The sequence below is a fragment of the Apteryx mantelli genome, chromosome 23 (genome assembly GCF_036417845.1).
Source record: "Apteryx mantelli isolate bAptMan1 chromosome 23, bAptMan1.hap1, whole genome shotgun sequence".
NCBI lineage: Eukaryota > Metazoa > Chordata > Aves > Apterygiformes > Apterygidae > Apteryx > Apteryx mantelli.
Genome location: NC_090000.1, coordinates 13,087,776 through 13,114,831, shown reverse-complemented (window position 1 = coordinate 13,114,831; position 27,056 = coordinate 13,087,776). Strand labels below are relative to the sequence as shown.

General features: G+C 39.4%; 1 protein-coding gene across 1 annotated transcript; it reads left to right on the top strand.

The window, feature by feature from the left end:
- The first annotated feature begins 650 nt into the window (after positions 1-650).
- LOC136994032 (transmembrane protein 164-like) lies at positions 651-26,236 on the top strand. Its single transcript, XM_067310111.1, has 6 exons — positions 651-1,262; positions 9,021-9,070; positions 10,899-10,965; positions 20,187-20,265; positions 25,526-25,626; positions 26,021-26,236. The coding sequence occupies exons 1-6, from the start codon at positions 798-800 to the stop codon at positions 26,225-26,227; spliced, it is 969 nt and encodes a 322-aa protein (XP_067166212.1). The 5' UTR covers positions 651-797; the 3' UTR covers positions 26,228-26,236.
- The last annotated feature ends 820 nt before the right edge of the window (positions 26,237-27,056 follow it).

The window sequence follows — 27,056 nt, the reverse complement described above, 5'->3', positions numbered from 1 at the left end:
AGGCACGTCAGCGGGGTGATGCTACGGCACTGGGAAGGGGCTGGGAGAGCCGCGGGACGCGGTAGCGGTGGGCACAGCCCGGCCGCTCGGGCTTGTAGGCGCCGCCGCTGAGGGGAACACTGCTTCCTCCTTCCCCGCCCGCCAGGGCCAGCCCCGTGGCGGGGGGCGCCGGGCCCGCCTCTGAGCCGCGCTCGCTAACGGAGCCGCTATCCGCCCCCGCTGCCGCTGCCCTGAGGGCGCCGACCGCGGCGCGCGGGCGAGGGGCCGTTGGGCGCGCGGGCAGCGGCCGTTGGGCGCGCGGGCGAGGGGCCGCTCGGCGTCCAATCAGCGGGCGCTCGGCGGACAATCGCGGGCGTTCGGCGTCCAGTCAGCGGCCGCCGCTGGCCGCGCAGGGCTGCCGAGGGGCGGGGGGCGCAGGTGGGGGAGGCCGAGGCCGAGGCCGAGGGGAGCGAGCCGAGCAGGACGGCGCTGGGGCCGGGTAAGGGGAGAGAGGCGGCCGCGGGGCGGGGCGCGTGGTGGTGCCGGCCGGGGAGAAGGGCAGTCCTGTAACGTTCAGGCGGGGGAGAGCGAGGGGCGTTAGCGGGGGTGGGAGGGTAGTGGGTCTGGGGGCGAGGGGCTGGCGGCGCCGTTCAGTGACCCCCTTCATCTGTAACTCCTCTCCCCTTGCAGGCTGTTGCTTGCAGTTACCGTCCTGGCGTCAAGAGGAAACCCCCAAATTTAGCCCTGCTCTGAGCTGGGCTGCTGGCTTCTGAAGCTCGGGAGGGAAGGAGTTTACAGAGGGGACGTCCTTACCTTTCATGTTTCGTCAGCCCGACAGCATTTTGGCTTTGATTCCATCTTGCTCCTACCTGTTGCCAGATGGTGACGGGGAGGAGAAGAGGCGCTATCCCACCATGTCCCGTTACAGCCTCCGTAACCTCCTGGGCTGGCTGTACGGGGGGGTGGACCCCAACTTTGCTGGCAATGGAGGGCCAGAGTGTGCTGCCTTTCTCTCCGGGCAGCAGCGTCTGCTGGAGAGCTTGGTCTTCCTCAGTGTGGGTTTTGTGGAGATCCTTCTGTCCTTGTGGAAGCTGAGGCAGCTGCATTTCAGGGAGCTGGAGGGTCATCTGCTACAGCAGCCCCAGGCTAAGCAGGAGAGCTTGGGCAAAAGTCTGCTACTGGTGGCTCTCTGTCTTGTCTTTGGGCTGGAGGTGGGGTTCAAGTTTGCTACCAAGACTGTCATTTACCTGCTGAATCCATGTCACGTGGTCACTATGATGCAGGTAAGGCCCATGTGTGATTACCAGGAAGTTTGCTTTAGCTTTATACTTGCAAAGCAGTATTTTTATATAGTCAGTTGTGGACCAAAAGTGCATAGCAAGGGTACAAATGTCAAGAATTGATATAAACATTTTAATACTGATTTAGTTTTTAACTGGCTGAACTGAAATCTCTGAAGAAACAAAAGTCAAATGAAAATACTAATGTCAGACTTCCTGCTTGGAAAGGCAAAAGATAAAAACTCTCATTAGTTACCTTTACCTGATTATTGCTTCAAAAATAGAAAATGCTGTTTCCAGTGACAGTAGTGGTAAAATTTACCAATTTACCAATTCACCAAACTTAATGAAAGCAGGCTATTGCTAAAGGACCTATGTAGTTCACAGGTAAGTTTTTCAGGTAAGCTTTTTTCAGGGATGCAAATGTGTTTTGTGAAGTTGTTGAAGAAATGAATTACTGCTTGTGCAGAATTTTGATTTTGACTTTCTAATTTTAAAAGCCGAATGGTAAGGAAATCAGTGTTACCTGTGTCACATTTGTCTGTGGGATGAAATAACCGGGCTGGCTGAGTACCTGTGGATACACTGTGTAACTTAATGACTTGTGTCTAGCTTGCAGATGCACTTTAATATACAGTTTGTGTAGCTGTTGGATAATGGAAATACTCATAAACAATTATTGAACTGTGATATCTGTGATACGAGCTATATTTTCCAATAGTCCTGTACATGTATCTAGAAGTCACCTTCACTGAGACTAATTATTTTTGACATCTCCCAAACTCCTTTATTATTCTATTTAATTTCTCTACTGCTCTAGCCTCAACACTGGACAATTTACAAAATTTAAGCTCAAAAATTAATAAAAGAATGTCAAAAAGACTTTCATAAAAGCTGCCATAATAAAAACATCTGTCTAATAGCAATAACAAATAAAAATCAAACCAATGTAGTTCTTACTCTCAGTCTCCCTTTGCAGAAGGCAAAGGATCTGAGGCAACTGATCTAGGCTATATCAGATCAAGCCAGTTCTTACTTTCACTCCTGGAGAGTATTTCCTGAAAAAGGAACGGTAACATTTTTTCTTGTTGTACCAGAGGTCTAAGGAAGACGGGTATCCTTTTAAGAGGGGAAAACCAAGCTCCTTACAGAAATATTCAAGACATTTACAGCGATTAACTTGCTGTTCCAGAACTTAATTAGTAGGGTATGTAAATTCCTTAGCAGTGATGCAACGTTAGCTCATAGGACTATAGGACGCTTGCTGCCCATAAAGTGGTAACAAGAGCTGTGCAATCAATTAGTCAGTATTGGTAATGAAGTGGATGTTAGAGAATATTGGACTGAAGCTGTCTAGAATTAATTGCTTAGCATAACTTGCTTAGCATTAGTAGCTAAATTTGCTGAAGCCTTAGGCCTCGGGCTGTGAATTTTTACCTAGATAAGTAAAAGGGGGCCCCAGAGCCGGTTCAAGCTGGAGGGATAAAGAAGTTACATGGACAGCAGGAGTAGCCAACCTTGAAGATAAGAAAAGAAACAGCCTGCCTAGAGACAATGAAGGGGCCCAAGGAAGAAGGGGAAGAACCCAGACCTAACTATTACTATTGGTCCAAACTATCTCTTAAGGGGTGGGGAATTTAGATTGTAAGGGTATAATTGCCCAGAGATTTCTTTGTTCGGGGTCCCTCTTCAGAGGCCCCCAGCTCGAGCTGTAATTACCGCACGTGTATCACTAAATTTTATTTCTCTCCAGTCTGACTTCGAACTTCTGCCTCAGCAGGAACCTCGGGTCGGACCCTGTTATGGAGGCCAGCGAGCCTAATAGTTTCCATAACATGGAAAACATAAGTTATGCAAGAGCTGCAGAAATAAAGTAGTAAATTTTAGCTACTCTAGGTAGTAGCCCAGCAACATATTGGGACATTTACATCTTGAAGTTTGAGTTTCTCTCAACATCTGAGTATGCTGGGGTTGTAATAATGCTGATTTAGGAAAATCTGCTTGCATCATGGCCTTTTTTTTCCCCCTCCACCAAAAGTGATTCATAGCAAATGTACTAAAGAGGCACCGCTGGATTAAAAAACAAACAAACAAACAAATAACCTCCCCCCCCGCCCCCCAATTCCTTTCCTTTCTTACCATGTCCAATCTGGCAATACAGTTAAATGGAAAATAGAAAACTAGGTGTGTCTGACTGTGTTCTTCACCTCTTTCCAACTCATACTGGTGCGCTTGCGCATTGCTGAAGTCTAGATTTGCAAACTGTGAAAGATTGTTTGAATAAAATTATTTCTGTATGAACTGGAAAAATCAAATAATGGAAACCTCTGATATCTCAAAATTGATCTGATAATTGCAGCATAAGTAATGCTTTAAAGTGCAAGAAGTGAAAATGCTATTAGGGGTTACCATAGTGCATGCAGATTAGAAAATTAGTTCGTATTAAGTGAGCTGTCAGGTTAATGTTAACATAGTTCATTGTGGTTTCATAAAGTTGCAGTCTTCTGTGAATTTTAGGTGTTTGTTCCAATATTAGATTTTTTTTCACACTTCTGAGATGTGGATGCATTTTAATATTTTTGCCCCTAGGAAAACTGATAGAATCAATCAAAGCCCCTAAACCTGCTGCAAGATACCACTTTATTTCAGTGGATATCTAGCCTTTTTTCCATGAATGTTATTTTTGACTTCTACCTAGAGATATTATTGCAATGTCAAGGAGTAATTTTTTTGTAAATTCTGACTTCTAAAAATGAATTTATAAAACAAAATACCTGTTTTTCCCAGTTCCTTATTTCCTTTGAGTGGTTATGCTTGCTTCCAGTGATTAAAAGGGAAGGAACTTAGCAGGAATTTGTGGAGGGCAAATGTAATACTTTGTGATAGCTACATATCGCTATCTTGCCAATGCTGCCAGGAAATTAAAGGTAGGGAAGGCATACTTTGCAAAATATTCCTTTTGGATTAGTTGACAAATGAAGAGTTGAAAGTAATTTTGAAGTCCTACAGAATGCCTCCTCTCATACATTACCATAGGAATAGTGAAGACTGCCTTTCATCTCTCTGTGCTTTTTGCATGGGAGGAGAGGATTGATACACAAGGGAAAGAAATGTTCCATTGACCTCACTTAACAGTGGTGTGAATCCTTATAGACTTTGTTTGTTTACTTCGTAGAGAGAACAGTGCATCTAAGTCCAAACGAAGAAACGTTTTGCTCTAGGTCATGATGTTTCTGTCTTTTGATCCCTGTGCAGCTCTGTAGTCTCTCATGTGATCCTGTTTGTGATTACAGGAGTTTTCCTGAATGAACTCATGCAATATTATCTTGATATGGTCTTCAGAATAGTCCTTTTACGTACAGGCTCTACTACCTACCACAGTAATGCAGATGACTAATAAATTAGATTTAAGAAAATAATGATCTCTGATGTTTAAGGAACTCAGACATGGTATTTCTTGGAAACTCCATCAAGTACTGAATGACTGGATCACGTATATGTTCACTCTAGAAAATTTTTAAGCATATTAGTGCAGGGGGGAAAATATCCTTTTCCTTCTTTGCAGTGTGTCCCAGACCTACAGATATCACTTGGAGCTTTCTCCTCTTTCTTGGTGCATGGCTCAAGAAATGGAATGTGGAATAGGCTGATTCTTGGGTTGGTTCAATGCAACCATGAGTTTAGTCTCTTTCAGGTCTCCTCTCAGTAGACGAATAGTTAGGCAGTGCAATCTGCCTCTTCCTTACAGTCTACAACTTATAACAGCCCTGCTGACCCATCATGTGTTCTGGTGTGACCTTTGTATTTGGGCTTGTGCAGAGGGAGTGCTGGTCGTGCAGTTCTTCATGCCAGAAATATTTCCCATGGGGATGGACGATATTTATGGCCTTGCAGAGCAACTAGGAATTTGACTGGCTTTCTGACTTCTGTTTTATTCTGGGTCCTCAGGCTTGAAGTGAACTTCAGTTTGCAGATTTACCAGTGTTTTGAATTTCTTTGTAGTTTATTACTTGAAAAGAATCTCAGAATCTCCTGATCCTGTGCTGGTGAAAGATTGAAACGCTGCTTTCTGTCTCTCAAGCATCCTGACTCGCAGTGCTGTGCCCGCATTAAGGAAACGCGCGGATAACAAGTCCTAAGACCACACACGATTTTGTATCTTCTCTTTCTCTCACTCCCATCACCCAAAATCTTTTTCAGGTTGAAGATTCTTGATGTGTTAAGTTGATCCATGTATAGAAGCTATTCAATATATTTTGATCGTTCTTGTTGACTTCTGTAACCCTTTCCCAAATCTGCTGTGTTTTCAGTGGCGTGTGTATAGAAGTGAGAGGGAAGGGAATGACTAGAACTGTGCCCAGAATTCAGCATGTCAAACAATGGATGTTTTATAGCTTATTTTTCCTCTCTAAAATGTTACTTTGTACATTTTGGGCTTCCAGTTAATTCTTTTGTCCTTCTTTTCCTTTGTAACATGCGAAAATGTAATGGGTAACACATCTGGCAAAATGAGGAGGGATATTGAGGTTGTTTCTTTAGCTTTTTTCTAAATTGAAAGTTTAGCTATTCTGCCTTGAATGTATGCAATGATGATCAGATAAAAACGTGTGTGGAAGAGCCTCCTTCAGTGTACTTTAAAATAGATGTTGTCTTGTGTCTGCAACGTATCAGCTAGGATGGGGGCTATTGTCTCTGCTAGTCTGAGCAAGTAAAACCTTCAGAGTTTCACCAGGAAAACAGAAGCTGGGTACTCTTCACAGCCATGTCACTAACTTAATATGATATTGTTCAGTTTATAAGACTTGGCTGTTTTCTACCTAAAGGCTAAGGATGGTGTTTCCAGTATGAAAGTGAAACGTAATATTATTACGGGATGAGTATGTGAACACTCAATATGTTAGAGCTTATGAGTGTCTGCTGTGAACGAGATATTTTCAGGCTGCTAATTACTATGTGAGCTGAATGATAATGCTCTCTAATGTTTAAATGTACTCTGTGAAATAATCTTTTGTAAATCTGATACAAGGGGTCTGTAAAGCGTTCCTTTTAAGAGGTGGTGAGGTTTATTTATCATGGAAAGTAGGTATTTAGAGAGAGAGTGCTTGATATTAAATTGCTAAAGCTGAAACATTTGAAGATCTATTCCACTGTCTTTAAGTTTTAACATAAACATTCTAGTTAAATTCCCTGCTATCCTTTCCAAAAATGGAAGTCAAGCACATTTTTCTGAAAGATCCCTCATAACAGAGGGACTTGCATGCTCAAAATAGTAAATATTTCTTTTGCCATCACAAATCCTGAAACTGTGTGTGTTGCTGTAGAGCTGACCTGAAAATGAGCAGCTGTGAATCCTTTTCTCTTTTTTGCCTGTCTCTGAGGCAGTAAAGTATTTTTGATTAGGCTGATGTGTTCGTCTCAATCTTTGTAACTATTACGACCATACTTTTTAAATACTTGCTATTGTTTCACCACAATGGTGAGATTCAGCTGGTACACTAAGATTCAGCTGGTACATAGAGTTGTACTCTAGTTTTTCCTCTGCTGTTCAGTAATTGGAGTGCTCTACAGTCAGAAAAATAAATGACTGGTGTGATTAAGACACATTTCTGTTTTGATTATTTTGTGTACACAGAGAAAAAAATATATATATTTTTTAAGATGTAGGAGATAAAAAGAAAAAATAAAATATGTACTGGAGGAGTAGAATTTTCTTCATTTAAGTATGAACAATGCTTCTAATGTAACACCTCTCTTCTGTCATACTTATGAATGTAAGGAAATCATAAGATACCTGAATTTAAAGCTTCAAATAAACTAGTAGGACTCTAAGTGCCTTATCTCATGGAATGTTTAAAAAGTTTGACTAATATATACAAAGAGCATGGGAAAAACTAGGTATTATAAAAGACCTGTAGAAAACTTTTATGGTCCCCACAGAAGGGAAAATTTTATGGTCCACCACAGAAGGGATATACTCCACAGCTGAAGGAACTTTAGTCTAGTTAGTAGACAGTCTGTTGCAAAAATATCAAACGATGGAATAATGAAATGTAATTAGTAAGTGCTGGACACTTTTCCCAGAAGCCATATGGGCCTTAATGTGTAAGGTGATATATAGACCTCACATAAGATTTTGTGGTATATACTTTTTTTTTTTTGCCTTTGCAAAGAAAGCCTCAACTAGCAGATTGTCATCATGCATCCATTGTGTTCGCTTACTCTTTAACCTTCCTTGATGAGTTGAAATGCCTTGCTTTTTGAATAGAAGACTGTAGAGTTCTGTACGACTAAGGAAAAAGATTTTTTTTTTTCCTGTGAGTGTGTGTACATTCTAAACTGTTATTGAGACTGATGGACTTGAATTAAAACATACAAGTTGATTAGAGAAATAAATGGCTGTATATTAGGAACCTGCACTGGAAATAAAATATTTGAAATGTGCACATTTATTCATATGGTAATAACAGGCCCTTTTAGACACAAGGGCTGAATAGAATGATCCAGGCTTCAACCTTTCTATTGTTGCTGTAGCAAGTACATGACCTGATAGTAATTAATTTGAACATCTATCAGTTACCTGGCCAGGTAGGCCCTGTAGCACTTCAAAGAAATATGTTTGTTGAATTTATCCAACTTGTCCCCAAAGCAGATATGTTCTTCAGATATTCTCACTTGAAGGGATTTAATGATTTGACTAGTAGCCTGACAATGAAATAATCTATTGTGCACTTCTTTTAGAAACAAAGAAAAAAGCATGATCCATTTATCACTGAAATACTTTCTCTCACAGAGCAGACTAAACTAGGTAGGATTTTCCCCCCCACCCTTTCCTCCCAGTAGTGGGCAATATTAAAGAAAAATGGTGGGGGGAGGGGGGGAGGATTTAGCACTGAACACTTGCACATTTTTTTTCTTTGTATTCTGAGTAAAACTTGCTGATATGAAGTGTTTTAAGTTGCTGTGAGAGGTTTGGACAACAGTATCAAAGGATGACGGTTATCCTTGAAAGTTGGATGGGAGACTGTTGCTAATCAACAATATTTTATTACATAAAGATTTAAACCAGGTTGTATTTATGACAGGAGTCTGGCCTATAAAAAGAAACAGATATATGCTGCTCACACTGCATTATGTTACTTTTCATCTTAGGAAATAGCTAGTTAATTACTGGTGAAATTTAAACAGTACTTCAAAAATACTCTATGGAAATAAGGCAACAGGCGTATTTAAAGATGACTACTAAGGTTATCCATAGAACGGATACTGAGATATCCTCCGGTCATGATAAGGTCCCTGCTGTGCTGAATACCAAGCATTTATGATGACAAAGCTCTCCTTTGCCTCAGCAGTGCAGGACCCAGCTCTTGAAGATCTAAGTGATTGGTAATACAGTAATCTGCTTTACAAAAAGCCCTGAGAGAGAGTTAGATATATCTATATCTAAATATATATATATATATATATATATTTAATAATGACAGAATTTCAAATGGACTAGAGTTTGACTTGCTTCTTAGGAACTGGCAGAAGCTGAATCCTAGATGCTGCTCATACTGCTTAAATCCTTGTATATGTAGGTAATGTTAGACCTTTTAATTTGTTCATGATTTTTAGTCTTTTGCAGCTCTGCTGTAAAACAGTCCTTCTAGTTAGAAATGATCTGTGACATACAAAACTGGGGAAGAAAGATGTACAAAATAGAGTTTAAATAAGATTGTATCATTAATTTCTTTCTTTTTTTTTTTTTTCCTAATGTTTCAGATTTTTTTTCTTGCCTGTCCTCCGTGCCGGGTTGCAATGATTCTTCTCAGGTAATGCCTTGTCCTTGCTACATTTCTGTCTACTTGCATGATGTGCTTTAGAAGTTGATCATGGCTTAAGTCATAAAATATTAAGATATGCATCCAGCCCTTAGTTAGAAAGACATACTGGTTGGACTGAAAGATGAGACCTTGAAAAGGATCATGGCTTCAGTTGTGGGTGCTGAGTCCACTTACCCTTGTTTCTTTTGTACTGGTGGTGGCTTTGGTCTCACTAACAACATCCATTAGTTGATGAGAGCACAGGTGTCCTTCTGCAGATTAACCTATGGGCTTGTTTAATTTATGTCATGTGCCTTGTACTTTCTGATTATCTTCACTGAAAACTAGTAGCTGATCTTCATGGAAGGCCATATGTACAGTATGGGTCTATTTTTTAAAATGTGGAGATAAGTTAAATAGTTAAAGCAAATTCTTACTGATTTGGCTATTTCTCAAATGTGTGCAATCTTTTCTATAATATTGCTTATCGTTACTAATTTTAGGAAGTGGTCTAATGGACTAGTGCAGTAGAGTCCAGTAAACAGCCCATACTTTTAACAGGTTTGTGCCTATAGGGTCTTAGAGTTCTTGTTCTCAAAGGCCCTCTCTCACGTGCATTGCATGATAGGGGTACCACTAGTCATGTTGTGGGGAGGGTCATGGGACTTCCCAGACAGAATGATAATCAGGAATGGCTGTAGTTGCCACCATGACAGTTCACTCGTCTCTTTCTTGTCTTGGTCTAGGCAGTGCCTGGAAAATATGATGCTGCGGGCATGCCTCATGAATTGTTTTGGAGGTGCTACTGTCTGGCTGCAACGTTTCCCTGCTGCTCCTTATTTGGGCAGGGAGTAGGCTGAATACAGAGATACAGTACTAGTGCCTCTTCATCTCAGAGAGCGTGCAAAGTAAGTCTGGTGTCTAGGAAATCCTGGAGTTACTATGCATTTGCAAAGGCCTGGTTGCAGGGCAGAGGCTGCAGTATTTGTTCTTCTTCAGAATGAGCCTTTCTGTTTTCTGAGGTCCTGATGTGTAAATGACATTTGAAGAACTGTTTTGAAATTGTAATACCTTTTTTCTTCCCCCCCCCCAAGTTACTTACAAACTTTGTAATTTTTAATAGAGTTTATGACAGGCAGTGGTTGTATAATGAATTTTATGCCTTACTTTATCTCTTATATAAAGTAAACTTAAACAGTTCTGACCTTACTTCTGTGTGCACCTGATGCAACAGTGGTTCAGGGAGAGAGGACTGAAAGCTGTACGAAATACAGCACTGTGAGTTAAATACTACTTTCTTTCCCTGTTCTTCTCTTGGGATTCACTGTTGCATCTTGACAAATATAATTCTTCTTTTATTTAAGTGACTCAAAAATCAGACTTCTTCCAAATTCCTGAAGCTTTAGTTTGATGTCACGTACGTTTATGGAGTTGGATGGAAGTAAAAACTTCGTCAAATATCTATTTTAAGCTCTGAAAGCAAAATGAACAGCACAATTTCAACCATTTAGCAGCCTGGACCATGAACAGGATTAATATGAACAGGCAGTCCAAACCGTCTAGGAATCCAAAGTTCATTCTAGAAAGCAGTCCTACTTCAGGAAATTATTTAAATGTTTATTTAAAGAGAGTTTTTATCCTGGTTATTGCAGTTAACAGTGGCTTTATTCAAATTCAAGCCAGCAGAATTTTCTCAAATCTCTTGCTACCGTTTATGAAAGACATACTACATAAAATACTACATAACTATACATAACATATACATATGACATACTACATAAAAAAATTTGCATTTCATTTCCAATCTGTGAAAATAATGTCTCATCTCTCTTCTAAGGTTACAGATGCATATGTTAAATGGGGCCCTCTTGGCATTGCTGTTTCCTGTTGTTAACACGCGTCTGGTGAGTGTACTATACCTTTCCTTCTCTTGTGTGTGTTTCTACAACGCTTTCTCTAGAAACGTGCTTGACCCTTGCTTGAGCTGTCTTTAGAGGTGGCTAAATGACACAGATTTGGTTTGGGAGGTATACTTCTAAAATACTAAGCAAGTTCTGACAGTTAAAATTTCTTGCTGCATGTAAATTCACTGGCCATGGAAAACTTCTTTATTCCCATATCTTTGTTTCTGCAAATATTTCCTCCCTCTTAATTAAATTCAGCAGGATACATACTGTTTGCATAATGAATCTGAGTGATCTATAAATACCTGCTGGATTTGTGTATTGAAGAGATATCTAAGACACTGAGAAAATGATGGGATGAGAGTGTTTCACTCAAAGCAGGTAAGTTAGCTCTTTTGCTAAGATCTTTCTGAAGTACTAGATTATCACTGAGTTGCTTCTTTTACTATGAAGAACTTGCCACTTTGAATATGGTAGTCAGATTACTAACACTTGCAAGTAGCTGCCTTTCTTCATCCCAGTCCTTTTTGTAAAGCTATCTAAAAGGTGTTTCTTCTACATTGCTGGAGCAAACAAACTGCTTTCTGAAATGCAGTTTTTTCTTTGTAAGTATTTTGACGGTGTTTGAGACAACGGTATTGAATGCCTGAAACTGAAGAACTAGTTTCTTTTCAAGCAGGTGCATGTAAAACTATAAATAAAATTTAAGTGTAAAAAGAAGGTTAGGCTGTAGAATGGCTAAGTTGTGAGATGGAGCTGTCAAGCGTGACTTCTTTTGGAGGTCGGTTGCTACACTGCCCTACCTTTTGTCCTTGTGTTTTACGGGGTAAATTGATTATGGGGGAAAAAAGTTAATGAAAAAAAGTAGTTTATATCTTTCACATGATTAGGTTAATTCAAAAGTCTAAGCTCTTTTGTAGGGTGGCAGCAGTGCATTCAGGAATGTAGCCGTGGCATCGTATCGTAACCAGGGTAGGTTTAATCTAGGAAACTTTGGCAAGCAAGACCAGTGAAGATGTGGCAATGCAGTTTGTGTAGGCTGCTAATACAAGGGCATATTCAGGGTTCGAGTTGTATAGTTGGTGCTGAAATCTCTGCTGCCAAAGTTTTGATATTATTGGTACTGAAGCAGGCTAGATTGTTAGTAGATGTATGCCTGTCAGCATCATTTAAGCCTTGGAATATGCTATAGATATGGTCTTTTATTTCAGCCTGGTGGGAGCTATTAGTCCTACAGATGATAGTTTGAATTAGATTTTTTGCTTCAAGTTATTTACCTCAATCAATAAGCTTTTTTCCTGAGTGAAGTCACATAACAGCCCTCCTACGATCAAAGTGAATGCTAAGTAAATATATTTGGTTTTAGGAAAATTCACAGTCCACTTTACCAGCCTGTAAATTCCTGGTACAGGTCACTAGAATGGATCCAAAATACTAGTCTTGGAATTTTTTGTGATTGTGCTTATAAATCCATGTGGAGAGTTAATAACGTGGAGAGTGGAAGTGTAGACCAAAGTTCTTTGTCGGTTCCACCTTGATCTTTAAACTGACAGTGAACATGATGGCTTTGAAAGCAGCTTCAAGGAAAGCATGTGGCCCGTGGTTAAAATGCTGTAGTGGGAGACTAAAACAACTAGAAATGGGTACACGTGAGTATGGGAGATTCCTCAGGCCTGGAAAATGCCCAGTGTTGTTGGTGTCTGTCACCTGCTCTCCCCCCAAATTAGGCACAGCAGGGTTTCTTCCTCCAAGTTTTCAAAACTGCCACAAAATTCCTGTCTTCTGGAAGAAAAATTAGCCTGTTGGTGTCCTTAGTAATACTCAAACCTATCAAGAATTAATGCTAAGAAAAGTTGTCCTGAATCTGAGCCGGATAAAATATTTCTAAGGATTATTTTTAAGAGCTGTTATGCATGCACATATGGGTACGTATGTATGTATGTACACATGCTTGCTCATTTTTTTTCAAGTAAAGATACCTTTGACTTCTTTGCAAGAATTTTTTTTGTTGCAGTTATTTAAATGTTTCTTCTAAGATAGTGTTCACTCTTAACTTTACCTGCTTACATATATATGGTGTCTGGATAAAATGTTCATATCTGTATCTGTATAGCATATGAATTAATTATATTATTAGCAAGATTATTACTTATCTGTATTACTGGAGTCTGAAGTTGCCATTGCAGATCTTACAAGTGGTTGTCCATTTGCAAATCTTGACAGTCTTAGTAGGATTAAGTATAAAAATCTGCTTCCATATTGAATTTTATGGATGATATGTTGATTGGCCACACTGGTAGCTAGGAGACCTGAAAACTGAAGATTTTATTATGGATTTGTACATGGTCTCTTCCTTCCCTTCTTTAAGACTATGAAACTTTGCACTGAGACATGGTTTAGTTACCAGAGAAAGGATATTAATGGCATTCATCTGTAGGCTTTTGCACGTTAGAAATAATCTTCCATACAGCATAAGACACACATGCACAGAAGGCTTGATCATCGTTCTCAGATTTCAGTGTATTCAGTAGCGTAAGCCTAGAGTTTCTTCAAGATTTAGGTTGTCCTTCCTAATCTGGTAACTACACATATTCTTTTTCATACTAGAAATGCTTATTTTCAGTTTGCAATTGTTTTTCCTAAAACTAGTTACTGCTGAATAGAAAGGGCATTAAATGAAAAATTCAAATATGATTTCTTGATAATCGAATACTTCTCATTTCATATTTCAAATTAGGTAGCTTTCTGATTTCTATCGGATTTTTAGGAGTAACCTTTTAAGGTTAAAATACTAATGTTGAAATGTTTTAATAAATCATTAGCTTGTATTTTCTCTGATATTATAGTAGATCTCATTTATATTTGGGCAGTAGTGATTGAACAGGAAAAATACAGACTACTTATATAAAATTCTGCCCTTAACTAGAGGTAGAGGAGCCAAAGGACTATGTCCAAGAGAAAATATTTTTGGAATAAATACAGCTCTAAGATATTTTTGGCTTAACAGCTGCTTGCTAGGCCGGTCTCTTTTCTGTGTGTCTTCTGGCACAAGATAATATGGGTGATGTTTTATAGCACTGCAGCTTTGGCCCAAATTATCTCTTGGTAGACACGCATTCTGCTCTATAACTGTCATTGCAATTGTCTGCAATGACATTTTCCTGAAAGCACTGAATAACTCTTAACACTTAGTCGGAAGTTCGAAAAAAAGTGCAATAAATTTGTCCATGCTCTCTGCTCCTCTGCTCTGATTTGTAATGCCTTCCTGAAAAGCTTTTGACTCAGTCAGGAATGGTCATCATTTTATGCCTCAACTTTTTATTTCAGTTTTGTGATATTTTAAGACATATATTTTACTGTATACATGGTTGATATAAAAAATTTGTATAGCTAGTTACATCTGTAAAGAGTTGTAATAGATAGCGTCTGGCAGAAAGTAAGAGCATGAGAAGCTGGACACCTGACCCAACTACTCATTTAAAAGTGGGGGAGGGAGATCATGCTTCTGGGCAGGTAGGTGGGAGAGAGTTCTGAGATCAGTGAGATCAAGGAAACAGGAGACTGTTGCTTCCCATCACCTTGAGAGATTGTACCAAACTGACATCTTCTATCTTGGACTCAGTTCTACAGATGCCTGATTGTGTCCCTAGAGTCATTACATGTAAGCTGGTTTGTACGATCAGATTGAGTGACCAGGAGACTGGGATGCCTTTTTATGAGATACAATAAACATCAAATCTAGCACTGGTCAAATAAGGAAAACACTAATAAAAGTTAAAATAAACGCATACCGTTGAGCTCAGCAGTGCATTGAACAACTGCATTTTCCTAACTTTCTTGGTCAGCTTCATCCTCTGTAGTGACAGGCCAAGAAAAAAATTCCCTCTCAAGTTAGCAGCGTTTGGGTATGTCATGAGTTGGAATCCTGGGGGTTTGCCCTAGCTGGATTTTCTGGCATTTGTATACTAGTAAAAATATAGTTGTTGTTCTTGTTTTGTTATGTTTCTGATCCCCTCCATCCCTGTAGCAAGGTGTTTTTCCTAGTCCTGTGTTCCACCATGTCTTAACTCTACTAATCTTCAGCACAAACAGATTCTCTTTATAAATCTCATGACTGTGCTTGTGCATGCTAACACTTCCCTTTGGTAGCAGATGCAGATTCTGATTCTCTCCCTCTGTGTATATATGCCCACCCTCATAGGATTAATTGAAAATGAGAACTAGATAAAACTGGATAGAACTGATCAATTAATGCTACCTTAAGGGATTATATTATAATTCTCTCTACTGACTGGATTGTGTAGACGATGGCAGATGCCTACTTGAAATTGAGATTAGGGTTTTTTGGGTGGGGGGGATGACACTCGTCAATATGTATTTGTATCAGTTACAGACAAGCAGGTGTATGGCAGGAAATCTGAATGCAACAAGCTGCCCCTAAAATATAAGAAAAGGAATTGTTGCAAATAAAATCTGGGGAAACTGGTTGAGACCTTAGCACAGATGTCACACGGATGGGTGCCTGATACTTAGCTACAGCCCTGTTACTCACTTATTTTAAGTGGCTTTGCTGTTGACATTAATGCCAACATTAGCATATCTTTATTTTTGCCTCACTCAGGTATGTGGGAATCCCTTATCTGATCTATGCCAGGTGGACAAACTGGTGCCTGAGCTGTAAATTGGCTGAATAGTGTAACAGTAACTTGAGCCCTGGTCAACTTCTTGGCTACTTGCCAGTTTGGATGTCTGCTTGAGAAATGAGTCCTAGCAGGACTGGAAATAATCTGTTTTCTGAAGGCCACTTGTGTTTTTGTTTTGGATTTTTTTTTTCTTTTTAAAGACTTCCATGTCTGTCCTTAGACCATTCTCCTAAACTTCTCTGGCAGCTGTCTCTCCTCTGCCAAGTAAGTTATTTGCTATCCTGAGTATGTTGAGAAGTAACCAACATCTGTTACATGGGCCTAGTAGCTGTTTGCCCCATGATTTCTGCATTGTACAGCTATATACACACACACACACACGCGCGCGCGCGCACACACAGCCCCTATCTCCCATTTCCCATATACTGTGGTTTGCTTTTCAGGTTAAATTTAAAAATCTGCTTGTGGTTTATTTGTGGATTACTGACCCTGTCTAGGAAACTAGTCCTTAATTATAAGTTATGAATCTGGGTTACTGACTGTGTCTAGGAAAGCTACTGGTACAGAATGCCAGTTGATGTTTCCTGCAGACACCTAGCCTTCCTGCTGGGTGTGCTATAGAAAAGGGCAGAGTTGAATGACTTTTGTCCCTTTTTCTGTCATACCCTGCAGTCTTTGTAGGGGATGGTGGAGGGAGAGTTCTTGCACAACACGGTGCTTGAGCTGTTGTTGCAAATATAAAACCAAGGAATAAATAATTAACAGAGGGAGGAGTACTGCTTTCAGAAAATAGAGCAAAGTAGCAACCTCCTATTCCACTGAAAACCAACTGCTGAGTTGAAGTGGGTTTACACTAGTTGCCACACTTTGCAGGGCAGGGAGGAACTCGCATCTAAATATCAGCACTTCGAATAGAGTTCAGCCCAGAAGCCTATAGTTTTGAAGAGCTTTTTCTAAATCTTAGTGCAGTCAATGGAAAGACCTAATTGTTTCCTTAGGGCAATAGCTGGTTTAAGTTAGGGCATCCCTTACGTGCTCAGAGGACTGCTGTTGATGGCTGTGACTTTTCTTGCTCAGATAAAAGACAGAGACGAGTTCTAATCCTTCATCACATAGTTTCTCTTTTCTGCAGTCTCACAAGCAGTAGAAGTGGCTGCTAAGAGTTTAGCTAGACCACTGAACGTAACTTACCTGTTCCTGGGATGAAAACTTACTGCCTGCTCACTATTTATTCTTGGTACGTCTCCAGTGAGCCCTTAGCAAGTCTCCTGGGAATGTGGCACTTTTGAATCTGCACCATACTGGGCTGATGTGGGGGCAAGCAGCAGATGTGGCTACTTTGAGCCGAACTCTTCCTGGAAAAACAAAACACCGTATATATCTTCTAACAAAAATTTCATCAGAAAATGTAAAAACTGAATAGTCTGAATGTTTATTTCAAAATATGCTAACATAGTACTCTGGATATGGTATGCCTGTTTGAAGAATTGTGTATGTCAGTATTAGGTTGTGTTTTGAACATAGCACGATTTTATACCAATGTTAAAACCAGTGACTGGACAATGAACAGATTTTTCTTCGAGTAGGAACCTTTAAAGGAAAAGAACCTATTATCTTGAGTAACAGGGCAGCCTGTACTCTGTGTTCATTTAGACTGTTAAGAGCCTAGAATATGAGTTAGTAGAAGAAATGGATAATTTGTCATTTTGTCTTGTACCTTTATTAGTTTTAGTGCCCTGAGAAGGGAAACAAGGTGAAATGCAGGAAGAGTGATGCTAGCAGCCTGCAAGGGAGAGAGGAGTTTAGGGCAAACAGTCAGCAAACAGATTGAAAATTAATATACAGATTTCAGAGTGGTCCATCTTGGTAGTGAACATTCAGTGTTTCTGAATGTGGGGACGGGTGTGGATAAAGAAATATACCATCAAGACATTGGTCTGTTACTAGGGAATTCCTTGTTGCTCTTGAGAGTGGCTGCTGTGTTCCACCAAAGGCATCTGATGGGAGAAGACACGTCTGTTGGGGCCTGTGGCAAGGGTCTACTTTAGTTTGTTGGAGTCTGGATTTAGATCCTCATGGCCTTTGCAGCTGCATACCATCAAATGAACTGATGATGAATTAACTCAGGAGGCAGTATTCTGAGCTCCTTTGTGTTCTGTGAATAAGTGTTGCTTTGATTTTTGGATATCTCAAACTTGATCACATTCTAAACTGCTGATTTGTTTTCATGAAGAGGTTTTTAAAATCCTGGATTGACGGGTGATCCTTTCTGTGTTGTCTCCACTTGCAAATTCTTGTTGCACATTCAAGATACCTATCTGCTATCTGTGAATGAGTGTTTATTGATAAAACAATTTACACACCAGACCTTTAGAGCCGGATGAGTCAGTTGTTCTGTACCACTTTACAGTTAATCTTTTGTGTTTGTTCTTTTCTCTTTATTGTAGCCTGGCTGTACAGCTTGAGTGCCTGGCTGTACAGAGAAGTCTGCGTTGTCAGTTCCATACCAGGAAATGCACTTGCATAATTAGCCGGGCTTCAGAACAATCAATCTTTCACAGCAAAAAAATGTAGTTTTGTTTTACACAAAAAGTTACTGTCCACACTACTGCGGCAAAATAACTGTTACTCTGTTCTCAGAAGTGTCCTGAGTGTGATGTTTGTGTAACTGACCCTCACAACTCGGCGAGTGCAGAAGCCCTTATGAAACCACAGGATCCTAGAGAAGGCTCCTTGGCAGGGACTGAGTGCCTCGTGTTGTATTGTTTCTATTAGGAGCTATTGTTTCTGAAGTGTGCGTATTCCAGCTGGGAGAGGTACAGGGATTTTTTTCCATTACTAAAGCTGCGTTAGCCTCTTTTCAAATCTTCTTGTTTGATTTCCTTATTTTGCCCTAGGTGTCTTTCAACAGGTAATACAGGAGACAAAAGAAAGATTAATATTGAAGAAACTTCAGGATTTCTGTGAAGTTCTTGCTTTTGCATACTATTATCTTGGTTGGTTTTATGTTTTGATACAGAATACTTGGAGCAAGTTAACCCAACAGCTTGTATGGAAGATCCTTTAGCTTACTCTCCCAAGAGTTGGCTGAACATGTTGGAGTTTGCAATCAGGACACTGATAGTGTTTAAAGTATTCAGCTGGGGGATGCCAGGACTAATGGAATCCAGCTGTTGGGTTTAACAGCTTTTACATTCAAAATTGGATTTAAAAAAATTGTAGACTTTAAAACATCACTGTAGTATTTACCTGCTCTTTATTGACTTATTTAGGAAGAAAATTGAACTGTTTCCATCTCTGACTTCTGCTGATGCAGATTTTTTTTTTGTGGGGGTTTTGGTTTTTTTTTTTTTTTTTTTTTTTTTTGAACAGACAAGCCATGATAGTAATACTTGCATCCGGAGTCACTTTAGCATTTTAGCATTTAAAATGAGCCTGCGTTTAAACCAAAGCTAATGATTTGGCTTTGCATTATTCCTGTGAGATTTCAGACTCAAGTAAGGGTATTGTCCAATTTTCACATCTGAAATATATTAGAAAAGTATGTCTTTTCAGCCTTTTAAGTGAACTGCAACAACAACTTGGATTCTGAAGTTTGAATTTGAATTTTTCCTGCCATTGTTCAATTTTAAATGTGTTATGGTCTAGTTTGAACCTTTTTTTTTTTTTTTTTGTAACAAATGGATATAGACAAAAACACTTACAGGAGATGGGAATAACTTTCAGATATAGTGTATTACTTTTTCTAACTCGTACAGAGCTAGAATTAGAATTAGTTGGGCTCTGGTTCAGGTTAATTTTAGAACAGTATTATTTTAGCACAGTCTGTCTGACCTCTCCTGTGAGAGGTAACATGAATTCAACTAAACAGACAAATGTCTAACAGTAATTTCTCAAAAGTTGTTAGTGGTAAATCAGGTATTGCTCATCTGCTAACAGGTAACTTGTTTATATGCATTCTTCTGCAGCTTGAAGATTGACTGGTATTCGTCTATTTTGAATTTTGTTGGTTTTAAGAGAAGCGCAGTAGTTTTGCACATGTGTGCAGTTTGCTAAATCAGGTCTTTTGAAAATTTTTGCACAGGCTCTCCCAGCAATAACTTATTTTTCATTACAATGATTTTAAAATATCTGCTTTATAGCCTTCTATCACTTGCAAGCTAGCAGTTAACTTTTTTTGTAAATAGGCTGCTGCCATGTGGGGGGGTGTTTGATTACTTTGCTTTTTTGCATTGTTGTTGGTAATTTATGCTAACTAGGAAAAGGAAGAGAGCAAGCTTATGTTATCTTATGTTATTCCTCCTTTATTGTGCTGCTGGCTAATTTTGCGAATTCTCTGCTAGAAGCACTGTATTGTGTTAGCGGCAAGGAGGATGGGACGGGTACAGATAGCTGCGTTTTCAAAGCACTGACCATTAATGTCTGTCATCACTTTGTTAATATACACAGGTGACAGAAGAACTTAAATGAAGGGATTCTTGTGGGGCATGAGGAGCAGTTTTCCTTCTTAAAAATGGTTCCTTGTGACTCAGGTGTTAATAATGAAAAATATTTACAAATGTTTTCCTTATTCCTCAGCTCCCATTTGAAATGGAAATTTACTACATCCAGCATGTGATGCTCTATGTTGTGCCCATCTATCTGCTGCGGAAAGGAGGTAGGTTGGCACTTTGCCCTTTGTATGTTGAATTCGTCCCACCCAATGGAACAAGATGTGCCTAATGGCTACCACAAATTTTGCTCTTTTTCTTGAAGTATATATTACTCTTTTGTATGTTGTTACTTAATAGCTTCTGGTGATATGTTGGAGTTCCATCCTGGATAACAGCGTCAGGCCCTGAATTAGGGGAATAAAAAGATGGTCTTTTGCCCAAAGGCTTATGTTGTTTTCAAGACTTTTGCCTTCTTGGATGTTTCTTGGGAAGTACTGCACCTTAAACTGAGCTGAAAAGATCTCTTTTTATCATTAGATCCCAGGTAAATATTAATCAGCTAGTTAGATAATTTCTTGGAATTTTGAAGCTCTAATGAATTGTAGTGGCACACATTAGTAAAATAGGCTAGCTTGCTTGTTGTCTGCTCAAACAGGATTACTATCTTGCATTCACTTTACTGTACTGTTGCAGTAAGTGTGGGAATCCTAAACCATTGCGCCGACAGGGGGTTTTCTAATCATCACCCCGAGAAGGTAATGTAGAACGTATTCCTCAAGCGCGATGCTTTGTCCCCCTCTAGTGTTGATGTGCCCTCAGCCGCATTGTCCAGCAGAGCTGCATTGTTTCATTTAGGAAATAGAAGCTCATAATGCATGGTCTGGATGTTCAGTAGCTTCAATTGACAACCTAGGGATGTGATGCCAAGCAGTGGGATACAATTTAGCACATGCTCAGAACAAACTCAGCCTGTTTCATTCTGGTGAATCTCTTGTGTTTTACAGCAGCAGCCGCCACTTATAATCCTTTGCGCTTACTATACTATAAGTTTGTAACCTTCTTTTTGTTCTTGACTATTGAGTGAAGTGAAGTAAAAAATGATCCAAAGAAAAAGTGAAGTACGGTAATTCAGAGATCATTCTGTTTGTCTCTTGTTAGTGAAATATGCCAGCCACATATTTGTGCTGTGAGCAAATGGTATCATTCCACAATGGTACGGAATAAGAGTTAATATGTGGCTACTCCTTAGCAGTAGAGTTCAGGTGATAATCCTTCTTACAGTTTGAGATCTCCAGCATATGGAGCAATCTGATGTGTGAACAGATGTACCTGAAGTTCCAGGAATATCCTTTATGCTTAGTCAGAGGCCTCTGTATCAGTGTCACTTCAGTGTCAAACAGCGTCGTTGTATGGTTCGGACATATTAGACTGCAGGGGGAGCTAAGTCTCCAGCATCCTCTTTGTTAAAATGGGTGTGCAAAATTCACAATTCAAACCCAGGTTGTCCACACTGTGGAGAGAGTAAACTGATTTGGTTGTATTTTGGGCAGGGGAAAAAAATAAATCTCCGCTTGCAATCAAAAGAAGAGTAATTTTCTACTACCTTATGCTTAGATGGAAATACAAAAGAGTATTAGTTTCTGTTAAATTCTGTAAAGATTTTCACAAGCCTATTTTTTGAGAAGTTTGAATAAAAATAAATAATTAGTAAGGACACTAGAACTAGCACAAGACTTCATGGGGGAAAAAGTATAAAAGAAATGTAGTCTCTGTTCCTTGTTGATCTTTAGATTTTAAAGCCACACTTCCATTGCCTAGATGACAAAATTAACTATTTGACTTGTCCAAGGTCACATGAGTTCTTATTGCAGAAGCAGATGATGAACCCAAATCTCCTGAATCCATATTAAGTCCTTCCCAACAGCGCTACTGAAATAATAAAGTTTAAACTGAAATATCCATTACCATGCTATTTCAACACAAGAGCAAATATACAGCCTACTTGGATGCCCCTGATCTGGAATGGTCTCAACTGTCTGGGGCATGAGCGTTTCTGAGAATGAGATTAGTGCCAGACTGGCAGTCGGATTAAACTTTTTTGAATGTGCTTAACATACCGTATAAGAACTGCCTGTGATTCGTAGTGAATAGAGAGATGGCGAAGCTCACCGCTACATATCGAAATTGATTTCCCATGTGAGCAGCAAATAGCTTGTGACAAACCCACCGCAGGCCGTTCAAACAACCTCTCAGTTGGATCTCAGTTTTCCTTTTTGTATGCCATTGTTAACAGACTGTGTGCTAAGGAAAGTAGATCACCCTGGCCTGTTAAACAGTCATCTGTTGAATAGCACTGTTGCAGAGAGGTAGAATCTGTAGCGATTATTTATCTAATGAGAAATGTTCACAGAATATCCCAGATATGAATTTAAAATTAGTATCCCAAAACACATGTGGGAATCCAGATCGCTCTGAAATGTTTCTGTGTGGAGGTCGTTGTTTCCTTTTTGTCCCTCGATGTCTGGATAATGACACTGCTGAATATCATACTATTGTTTTCAGGATTGTGAAGTCTAGCAAGCGAGGGGGATTTTCTATTATTTGGTGAGATCAGAAGTCTGTGGAGTGTGAGAGTAACTTTTTTTTTTTTTAATTTTGCAAGAAAAAAAAGAGGATGTAGTAGTGCAAAATTCTTAGCTGGAAGAACCTGAACAGCTCTCCTAAGTGTCTGCTGAAACATGATTCTCTGACTAGATTGTTCGAGCTGGATACGAGAAACATGGGTTCAAAGCCAAACTATGCCATTGCTCTGCTTTGTAATCTTGGGCAATTTACTTAATCTCTTAAAGACTGCCTTCTTCCTCCAAGCCTGTTTCATAGCTAGGACCGCTTGTCTATTTTAGAGTTTTACACGTTGCCTAGTGAAACAATGTAGGCCCCTAAGTTGTCCCCCAAATATCAAGGTCTCTGAATCCTAGCTTTTCTGAATGTTTACCTCTTTAGTCTAGTACCATCTGTTCTCAGGCTTTATAGAATACTTCTGAAATAACATAAGTAAATGTCAACCAGGTGAGTTCATGTGAAAACAAATATGGTATAGCACTACTCTGCCAGTTCCTGGGAGCTGTTTTAGATAGCTTAACTTATTTAAGTATTATTTTGTATATTGCATCTAGGTTAAAAATGCACCTAAAACTGCAAAGACAACACTAAAAACTTTGCAAGTCAAATGACATTTTCTTTACAGCTGGGGAGGCAGCACAAAAGTTTATGTATAGCTTGACCAGGTCACTTAAAGTTGGTACTTTGGTAATAGAGCTGTGGTCGCTTAAGCTCTGACACCAAAGCTACTTGCTTCCTCCCTCACTATCTGTAATGAAAAACCATACGTCAGGTGGTATCATGTATCTGCCATCTTACCGACGTTTTCAGGTAGCAGAGTTTAATTAATATCATTGCTATTTAAGTAAAGCTTTCTGTACTAGTTTGTAAACAGGATACCCCCCAGCTCTTAGATCATACTTGCTAAGTATGTTAGAAGTATTAGACGAGTCTGAATTTTCTCCCTTTAACTACAGAGGACTCCGTTATTCATATCAAGTTCACTTTTAACTTTGGATTTTGCTTGTAGTTCAGACACTTCCTCTGACCTTCATCCGCCCGCTGGAAAAGAACTCTTATAAGCTGCCTTACGCTTTCAAAGTAGCTTCCCTGCTCCTCTTTGTCATGGCTGCATCAAATCACAGCAATGGTATGCAATTGTATTTTGGGTAAAATTACAATAATGTTGTTGTTTATTAAAGTCACAGTGAGAGCGATTGATATATGGGGTGCATACGTGTGCTGTCATTCAAGTATACAACCAACTTCTTGCTCTTTCCTGACTAGGAACGGAGCCGCTGTGTTATTTTCAGTGGACAATGGATAGCTCTACTGCTTTAGAATGTAAAGTGCAGGTAATTTTGGGAAGAATATTGTAACTTTCAGAAATTTCTCTTTAAATTACATTGATTTTGCTGTAGCTACCTGGCATGACAGCCAAAATTACAGAAAAATAAATGCAGGAAAGGATTGTAAAAGGGCAATAAGGATGGAGAAAGCAGTCCTCTGGTGGTTTTAAAACAGAGAGCATGCATGACTGAATGGTGGTGCGGTGAAGCAGGGAAAAGGAGTTATTTGCCTTTTCCTTCATAAGATACCGTACATAGGCATACTCATACCAGCTTTAGTGTAGTGAGTAGTCATAGCTACCTACACATGTGCATAGTTATTCTCAGTCCCCAGTAGGCTTGTACAGCCTATGCTGAAGTCTATTGAATCTTTATGGTTATTGCGGAATGTGCTAGCTAGTGAAGGGTAATATGAATATGCCCGTCTCTGCTACAAGGCATCGAGTAATGAATATACGTATCAACATTTGATAATATCTAACAGGGCAGAGAGCAGGCAAAGGCAGATAAAAATGACAGTGTATTTTTATAGTTGTCTGAAAGTCTACAGCTTTTTACAGAGTCTGAACAGCATGACAGTGTGCATCTTTTTTGTGTGTGTGTCCCTAGGTTATTAAAGTCATAAGGAAAGTAATATTTTCCCCACATCTTATTAACGTGTCTGTTAGTAAGACTGACAACTCTGTAAGCTGTTTCTGTTCTCGCTATATGTGTGACTATTTAATTCTAAAAATAGTCTTGCATCTGAAGGTACTTTTATTAGAGTATTCTTACTTCTTTGGTAAACTCTAGATCATGTGACATTGTGTTTTTTTCACTAAATTGCCAAAACTCATTTTCAGGAGGAGAGGCCCAAAATACTGTGGTACCTGCTGCTTCATTTGAGGGGGACAAATACTTTACAGCATCTGTGATATCTACTGAACATAAAATTGTTTATAGGGTATATTTGAGAGTATCTCCACAGCAATTTTCACTTAAGAGCATGGTCTGTCACTAATGGATTGACTACTTTATAAAGGTTTTCTGTTCCTATGCATTATTGGTGCAAATTACTTGAATAGATGTCAACCAACAATAAAATAGGAAATGGCTATCAAGCCACGCTCCAGTACAGGACTGCGCAGTAATTGCCACTACCTGGGTTAGTTCTGTGCATGCTAAAGTCATAGCTCCCATAACGAGCAGGTGTCTGAGTACGATTAACAACCTGCTTTTAGATACATTTAGTACTTCTGTGTTAGAAGGAAAAATTAGGTAAATGAGGTGAAAATCACTGGTGTTGGTGGAAAATAGGCAAGCTTAATGAGCTAATATACTGTACGTTTTAATGTTGGAGCAGAAGGAGGGAAGAAACTGATCCAGATGCTCCAGGTAAGAAGTAAGGTTCTCAAATATTAATTACTATAACAGTAGTCACTAGGTTATCAGCTAAAACCAGATACCCCAACATCTAGAGGAGAAAAGAGGATTTTCCATGAGTGTTTGGACACAGTAATTCAGCTGAATACTAATGTATTCCTTTCTTTTCAAGGCATCGACACTCCAGAACCACTCTCCAATTTCTGGTGGGCTCTTCTGTCTACTGGGCTTATGTTCGTATATCATTTTAGCATCTTGCAGATTCTGGGATTGGTAAGTAAATGTGCATTAGTACATGGATAGTTTGCAGGTACATTCAAAGTAAAAACACTCACTAGTTTTTCAAAGTGTTCAGATTCCCATGGATAAAATTACTTGAATACAAACTTTTAATTGCACATCCTAATGGCCATTTGTATCTCATGTTTCACAAGTAGTGGCAAAACCTTGTATAAATCAGCTATGCACGTGTATAAATCCATCTCTTAAATGCACAACTGCCTTCAGATCTGCTTTCCTTCTGAAAGCTGGCCTACTGATGGTGAGCAAAGGATTGCCAGCTAAACACTTTTGATTACTCTGGTAATTTGAAAATTACCATTTTAGGTGTCTGAATCAGTGCAACACAAAATGTTACTAATTTATAAATCTGTTGTCCATTTCCTAGGTCACAGAAGTGAATTTGAACGACATGTTATGCCCAGCCATCTCGGACCCTTTTTATGGGCGCTGGTATCGAATCTGGGCATCTGGACATCAGACTGTCATGACTATGACTCATGGGAAACTTGTAATGCTACTGTTTTACAGCGCCGTCCCCATCTTTAAATGTAGCGTGGACTTGTTTAGATTCCCCACTAAGAAAACAGACTGAAATTTCTCCTCAGGGAATAGGTACATGCAGGAAGCAGAGACACCTATACTCCTACTGGAAAAGAAAGAGGAGGGATGAGAGGACTGTGTGTTTATACTTCTTCCCACAGTTTATTGCCTCAAAAACACCTCTGTAATCAAGTGAGTGTTTTAACTGCTGTTTCTCACTGTTAATTGCCAATGGCAAAATTAGTGGCCTTATTCTGGAAATGGTCCGTGTTTTATACATTTTGTGTAGATTACAGTAGAATCTTGCGAAGCCACCCTTTAAAATTAGGCCCAGGATCTGTCCACATTCCAGCAAAGAGAGTGTCAGTGCTGCCTCGTTTTATGACTTTTTTTCTACTAAATATCAGTACACTTACATCCCGGAATAGGAGATAAAGCTGAATTATAACTCATCACTGATAAGAACAGAGCATATCTTGAAGTACATCGTCCTAGCTTAACTCTTAGTGCTTGAATGTTGTCAAATGGTCACAGTGAAGAAATGTACACTGAATCTCCCAGTGACAAGTGTGAAACAATGAGGTTCTACTGTATTTTCATTAAGCTGGTTGAAAATATGGGAGAATAACAACAATAACTTGTTGCAACAATATTTGTAACAACAAAAATTGTTGCAAACAAAAACTATGTTTTAATCGGCTACTTTATTTATAAGCTGCTGTAGATTAATATCCAACTAGGTCCCATTTGTCTTAAAGCTTTGGAGATGTTTTTGAGTGACTGGAAAAACACCAGGTTGAAACTATTTCAAAAAGCCGTGTAACATCTAGGCTAAAATAGGTATTTCATCCACTGTTCTGACCTGCCTTTGAACAAGATGG

Coding starts and splice junctions, on each gene's coding strand:
- LOC136994032 (XM_067310111.1), top strand. CDS start 798: ATGTTTCGTCAGCCCGACAGCATTTTGGCTTTGATTCCATCTTGCTCC. Junction 1,263..9,020: donor ACGTGGTCACTATGATGCAG/GTAAGGCCCATG, acceptor CTAATGTTTCAG/ATTTTTTTTCTTGCCTGTCC. Junction 9,071..10,898: donor GTTGCAATGATTCTTCTCAG/GTAATGCCTTGT, acceptor CTCTCTTCTAAG/GTTACAGATGCATATGTTAA.